We start from the raw sequence: 7,031 nt of genomic DNA on the forward strand, positions 1-7,031 counted from the left end.
ACTGTGGGGTTAATGACTTCTTCCCGCCAGGATGGCTGCCTGTCAAAAGCCCAATTTCTACATTGGAAGCACCCTGCCCTAGACTGTGCTGGCAGGGGAAGGCAAGGTGTTTGGAGGAAGGGAGAGAGATTTATTGAGCCCCCTTCATGGATCAACTGCTTTGCACATATTTCCTGTACTTTTCAGTATAGCTCTGGCATATCAGTATTCTATCTCCATTTTCCAGAGGAGAAAATTGAGGCCCTGAGATGTTATATTGTTACAGAAACAGGGGAGTCCAAAAATCCCCAGAGTTTGCTGCTGGGGGATGGGGAGAAGTAAGCAGCTTTTCAAATGCTTCCACATGCCTGAGGCTGGTGGCTACTGTCTTTCTTATGCAAATGGCTTTAATGAATCCAAAGCCTCAGGCACATGGGAGGAGTCTTGAACCAGGGGACGGTATGGAAAGCACACAGAGCCTACGTAAGATTCTGTGAATGGTCAGAACTGTTTGCAACGCCCACTGCGTCAGATAATGCAGTCAGGGATATATAAGCAGCTGCAGACATTTTTAGACGGAGACTCTCTCAGACTCTCGCTCTGAGACTCTCTCTGGCAGGCTCGGGCTCTCACTCAGAGGCTCTCTCAGATGCTCGCTCTCAGACTCTCTCTGGCTCTTGCTCGTGCTCTCACTCTGAGACACTCTCGCTCTCTGACTCGGACTCTCTCTCAAGCTCTTGTTCGGGCTCTGACTCTCTCTGGCTCTCGCTCGTGCTCTCACTCTGGGACTCTCGCTCTCTGGCTCGCGCTCTCGCTCTGGCGCTCTGACTCGGGCTCTCACTCCAGCTCTCGGGCCCGCTCTCGCTCTCTCGCTCTCTCGTGTGCTCCCTCCACGTGGCTTGGTGAAGGGGCCTTCTCCATGTGGCTTGGAGAAGGGGTCTCCAGGCTGCTTTAAGAGGCTCTCGCCATGCGGTTTTGAGAAGGAGAGAAGATTCACGCAGTTTGCAGGAAGAAGGCAGTTTGCAAGGAGGCTGAGAATCCAGGTCGTCCTGCATTGAGAGCTGGAGGGCACCACAGCACAGAAAGGACCTCCCCAATCAGATTGAATGATTGGCAACTGCTGGTAAAGCTGAACTGTGTTTGGAAAGTGGGGAAACGGTTTCTCTGACTTTCCTAAAACTAGCCTGGTCTGGAAGAGGGGGAGGCAAGGATATGTGTTTGTGGGTATTTTAAAGAGCATAAGACTTAACAACAGAAATCCGCAAGTAACTAAATCTATATAACTGTTAAATAAACAATTCTTTTTCTTTTCGCTAAACTCTGGTATTGAGAGTTATAATTTTGGCGGCGGGCAATCGGGCCCCTAACTAAAGAGCCCGTGGGTTTGTTTTCAATTGGAGCAGCCCAGGGGTTCTGTAACAATATCTCTGGCCTTGGGTCATATGCATAAATGCCAAAGCCATCACTTAAACCTAGGATTTCTTAGTTCTGAAGTCTTAGCACCCAGAACTCAAAGTCCCCTGATCTTGCCATGCAGACCATGGCTCCCACAGTGTGGGTCCAGGGGAAACACACCCCACCCCCAACAAGGTCCTGAGGTCCCTCCCTGGACAGCCATACAGCAGAGCTTCTCTGTACCCTCTCCCCACCAGACTGGCCTCTCCACAGCCTTGGTTTCTTTTGGTTGCCCACACAGCCAGCACTGCTCTTTCCAAGCTGAGCAATCTGTGGGGAGAGGTGCTCAGTGCTGGGAATTGATCCCAGCTGCCACATTTGGGCAGGGCCTCAACCAGGAGCCTAGCTCCTGCCTCAGGGAATGTTATCAGTGAATCTAGAGGGCAAGGTGAGGAGCAGGGAGCAGGGGCGGGACAAAGGCCTTGGGCTCCCAGTGGCCTTGGCCCTTCTCCCACCAGCCCTTGCCCTAGGCCAGCTCAGAGAGGCTTCTGGGTAGATAGCACTGGGATTGAAACCAGAGATGGACATGCTAGGGGGGGTGGGGGTCTGTGTGAACTCAACTGTGTCACCTCTCCACACAAGCCTCTGCCCAGAGGTCTTCTGTGACTTCCTCCAGACACCCCCATCCCAATGGCCCAAGTTGTTTCCAAGTCTGAAGAAGCCCATTATCCTCTCATGCCCACCCCACACCCCAGCCAGGCTGTTTCCAGAGCTTGGAGATGGAGAGCAGGGACCAAGTGTAAAAGGCTAAGGTGGGTCTAGAAGCCCCCGGCTTATACCCTAAGCCCTTCTCCCAACTCATCAGCCTCTCCCCGGGGAGTCAGGCTGCTAGAAAGCAATGGGGTCTTTCCAGGCTCCATACAGCCCCAGTTTCTGAAGCCATCCGTGTAACAGAAGAGTGGCATGGTATCCACAGCCTTCTAGAGATTTCCCAACTCTCCCAGCAGGCCTGGCTGCATCTGGCCATCCTGCCTTAGGCCCTGGTCTAAACTGATCAGCAGGTGACCTTTGTCCAGCTCACCAGAGCCTCAGTGCCCACTGCTCTGGGGACAATATAAAACAGGTCAGAACATTCTTGTCTGCTTATTCAGTTCCTCCCAAGAAGCTGGGAGTGGGGTGCAGACAGGAGAGCATGATGAAGAGGGGCAGAGGAGGGTCGGTCCCTGCAGGCCCAGCCAGCAAAGCCTGGAGAGGAGCTTGCTAGAACCAAGGAAGACTCAGGGCCTGATGAGTGGCCCCTACCTCCAGCTGCGCACTGGGAGAAACTGAGACCCATGGAATGGAGGACACTTGCCCAAAGCTACATGGAGTGTAGTGGCAGAGCTGGGACTGGACATGGCTCCAGATCTGCACACTTTCCCCTCATCCTGTATGCTTAGGACTAAGAAAAGCCTTAGACACTCCAGTCTTATCGCAGACAGAACAACTGAGGCCTGGAGAGGGGCAGAAATCTACCCAGAGTCACACAGCATGTTAGTGGCAGAAACCATGCCAAAACCTAGGTGTCCTGGTTCCTCGTCTGGTGGGTTTTCTGCTGCACCCCACTTCCCTCCCTCTGGGCTGTGTCTTCTTGAGTGCCCTGTCTGAAAGCCCTTTATCTCTCTGGATTAATGTGGAATGGGGGCCCTCTCTGCCTGGCTTGACCCAGCTTAGGTTTCACCTTAGGGGCCACACCACTTCCCCAGGGACCTGGAGTACCCCCTCATAAGACACTTCCCTGCAGGAACAAAAGTGCCATGCAGCCCCCAGTCCTCTTCATGGGTTGCCCTCCTGGCACTCCTGACCTCTGCCTGTAAGCAGCTTGTGGGGACTGGGCGGGGGGACAGGTGGGGACAGGTTTCTGCCTGGAGGACCCTTGGGAGGTGGCTTGGTGTTCCCAGGTCATGACAGGTGGCTGGGCAGGAGCCAAGGACTCCCCAGAGGCTGATCCACCCTACTCAGCCCTCCTGTCTCTGCAGGAGCTGCAGAGGCAGAGGATGCCTCCCTTCTGGGCTTCATGCATGGCTGCGTGCAGCAAGCCAATAAGACAGCCCAGGATGCACTGCCCAGTGTGAAGGAGTCCCACATGGTCCAGCAGGCCAGGTATGCCCTCACTTCCCATCCTGGGCACCAGCTCCCTTAGTTACCACACCTGCCCCTGACTTGGTCACAGCCTTGTTCGTGGGGCTGACTCTCCTGCACCTACCCAGGACCTGCACCTCTCTGAGCCTCCATGCCCTGGTCTGCAAAATAGGTTTCCCTCACATGGCTTTTTCAGGCTGCTATGGAGAATGACAGGGGCTTCTATGTCCTCCTGGCCTCTTCTCCCTTCGCTGTCTCTCCTTTCTCCCTCAAGTGCCCTGTGTGGCTCCAAGGAAGGCCATTTAAGCCCTCACTTTCATTTTCATTTTTTTACCAGCAGTTTGGCTGGGATGCTCCCCACAACTTCATTTCAACCCAGGGTGTATGTGTGTGTGTGTGTATCCTGTTCTAAGCCCTGGGTCTGTCCTTCCTCTACCACCCGGCCCTGCCTGCCAGCCTCCTTCTTCCACCCCCATGCCATGGGCACTGGCTAGCACTGACACAGCAGAGGCATATTCACAGGCTTTCTCTGTCCTCAGAGCCTCTGTGGAGTAAGTATTATTTTCTCCATTTTGCAGATGAGAAAATCGAGGCTCAGAGAGGTTAAGTGACCTGTCCCAGATGACATAGCAAATAAATCCTATGTTGACTTCGCAAATGGGAAACTGTTTCCTTCTGCCCCATCCCACTCAGAGCCACCAGGTTGTATAATTCGAGGGGCAACATCTGCCTAGAATAGAATGGCAGGCCTGACCTTACACGTATTCATGCCCAGTCACTCCTCTCCAGCTCGCTCACAACAGTGGGGCACAAGCATCTGTCCCAACCTGGAGACTAAGCCTGGGTGGAGATGTAGCGGACCTTGCCTAAGGTCTCAGGGGTGTCGCTGGGTGAGGCTGAGGGATGGGGGGAGGTGGAGGTTCATGGGGGCACCCCCTCATCCTCACCTCTATTGCTGCCCCTTACTGACGTACCCCAAGGGGCTGGATGACAGACAGCTTCAGCTCCCTGAAAGGCTACTGGAGCACACTTACAGGCAAGCTCTCCAGCTTCTGAGATTCAACCCCTGAGGCCCCACCAGCTCCAGCCATTTAGGCCACCTGAGACCTCAACACCCCAAGTCTGCCTGTCCATCCATTCTGCTGGCTTCTTGGATCCTGCAGCCTCCAGGGCTGCCCCCGAAGTTCATGTGAAAGGGACAGCATCCTCACTGTGCTCTCATTCTGCCCCCAATAAAGCTGGACCAGCAGCTGCACATGCCATGTATGTTCGGGCTTGGGCACAGGCAGGCTGTTCTGCAGGTGGTGCTGGACTGAGCAGGCCTAGGCCAGTGTGCTGCCCACCTCTTAGTGTGTAGGCCCAAGGCTCTTCATCTGTAAGACAGGAATAACCCTACTTATCCTGCCTGCCTTACAGGTTTGTGTGCAGGATCAAGTGGGATGATAGGTTTGACAACACTTTGGTAAACTGTCAACTGCTGTACAACATGACTTGAATGTGCACTTTGTGTCAGGGACTGTGCCTGACATTTTTATGTCATCATCAGAATTGAGACTGTGTGTTCACCAAAATTATGGAGCTGGCTTACAATACCTGGGCCATCTGGCCTCAACCAAAATTCAGGCAAAGAGGCCACTGCAGTAGTTAGTGGTCATAGTAAGGTACAACTCAGCTCTAACCTTGACTCCATCAAGTTATATCAGCCTCAATTTCTTATCTGTAAACTGGGTACAATAATACCCCTTCCATTGTAGGTTTATTGAATGAATGAATGAAACAAGACAGTGCATAGCACCTGGCACATCGATGATACCTAGTAAATGGTTGTCATTGTTGTTATAAGCAGAGCCGATTGTCCCTTTGGGATCACCCAACAGATAGGTGTTCTCTATCAGAGTTCCAGAACTGCATTCTACTTGAGCAATAGCCTGACTCTTCCAGTGAAAAAACTGAGGCTGAGAAAAGTGAAGGCACTTGCCCGATGTCACAGAGTCAGCATGTGGTAGAGCCAGACCTCAAGCCCAGAGCAGCTGCCCATATTCAGCTCAGCTGACACAGAAAAAAAGCTTAGTTTCTCCTATGTTAGGTGTCTGAGGGCTTCCTGACAAATCTTGATGGTGTCTGTACATCCAGCCCCAGTTGGAGACATCTGCTGTCTCTCGGAAAATCTACCTGGGCTCCTTCTCTGGCCCAGCTGGGCCGGGCATCCTAGCACCCACATCTGGGAAATGTTCTCACCCAAATCTGGGTTTAATACCTGTTGTTGTAAATGGTTAGGAACTAAATAGCCTGCTCCTTTATTCAAGAGATAGAAGAGGGGCAATTATCCAGTGGCCTGTACCAGGGGGGCAAAAAGGCCTGGAGGGGAGAAAATGGGAAAGTCTCCATGGAGGCACTGCCAGGTCTTTGAAGATCTATGAATCCATGTGCATGCACAGCAGGCTATACCTACCTGAGTGTGAAGAAGGACAGGGTGCGAATATGGATTCACACAAGAACATGCGTGTGTGTGCTCCCAGATGAACTTGAGCGCCTGGCCATGCACTTGTTTTTATAAATAACCATGGATACCCAGGGCAAATGGGTCTGAGAAGGGCAACCTCTCCCATCTTGTGCTCTTCAGCCTTGGCCGGTGACTTCCCATCTCCAAGCTTCACTTTCCTCCTCCGTACATGGGTTTAACAGCTGTCTACCCAAAATTCTGGGAAGGATGCAGTGAGACGATGCTTATGAAAGCATCTTGAAAATAAAAAATGTGCTAACTCTCTGCAAGAGGTGGTAATTATTTTTCTGACTTGGGCCAGAGTTGGCAGAAAGAGGGGGTCACAGCGCTTGGAGCCCCATTGGTGGGCTGGCTAGCTTGCACAACTGTCCCTGAGGACACAGTGGCTGATTCAGATAGGGCGGGAGTGGGGAATGGCAGCCTGCCCTTGTGAAAAGAGAAAAGGGGAGAATTTGATTAATTGTTGTTTAATTAATAAAGGAGGAAGGAGCAAGGGCCAAGCTCTTCATTTGAACCTGCCCAAATCCTTCAGGTGCTTCTTGAGGCCCATCCTCACCCTCCCAGAGCCAGAGAGCTGGGAGAGGCTCCTGTCCTCTCTCCAAAGGAACAGCCTTGGGGACAGGGAACCCACTTCTCCCAGCAAAGCCAACCCTGCCTCCATTCCCTCCTCAGACACAGCTGCAGTACTTACTGTTTGAGGTCCTTTCAGGGCACTTCACATTGAATTTTTGCCTGGCCCCCTATTTCCTTTCTGCTTGATCCTCCCTAGAAAAGGGACTCACACAACCTCAATGCCAGGCAGCAAGCGCCTAGCAGCTCCTCCAGCATTTAGACGCTGAGAGGCCGAGGTTCCAGAGTTGAGGAGCTCTGACTGGCCCCCGGCCAAGGGTCCTGCCACGGCTCCCTGGAGTCCCCTCCAGCGTCCTGTACCCTGTCCTTATTTTCCCAAGAGAGTTTTTTTTTTCTTTTTCTGAGAAACTTTTATTGTTTAAAAGTCATAATTGAACCTTCCAAAAGCATAAAACCCAACATC

General features: G+C 52.4%; 1 protein-coding gene across 1 annotated transcript; it reads left to right on the top strand.

Moving 5' to 3' along the window:
- Positions 1–3,367: 3,367 nt before the first annotated feature.
- APOC3 (apolipoprotein C3) lies at positions 3,368–4,871 on the top strand (the record flags this gene model as incomplete). The annotated part of the gene is given in 2 exon segments (XM_090265982.1): positions 3,368–3,516; positions 4,476–4,871. Coding segments are annotated over 2 exon segments (264 nt in total), but the record flags the coding sequence as incomplete, so codon positions are not given.
- Between the last annotated feature and the right edge of the window lie 2,160 nt (positions 4,872–7,031).

Source organism: Furipterus horrens, unplaced genomic scaffold (genome assembly GCF_987537825.1).
Source record: "Furipterus horrens unplaced genomic scaffold, mFurHor1.1.pri manual_scaffold_2, whole genome shotgun sequence".
Classification (NCBI taxonomy): domain Eukaryota; kingdom Metazoa; phylum Chordata; class Mammalia; order Chiroptera; family Furipteridae; genus Furipterus; species Furipterus horrens.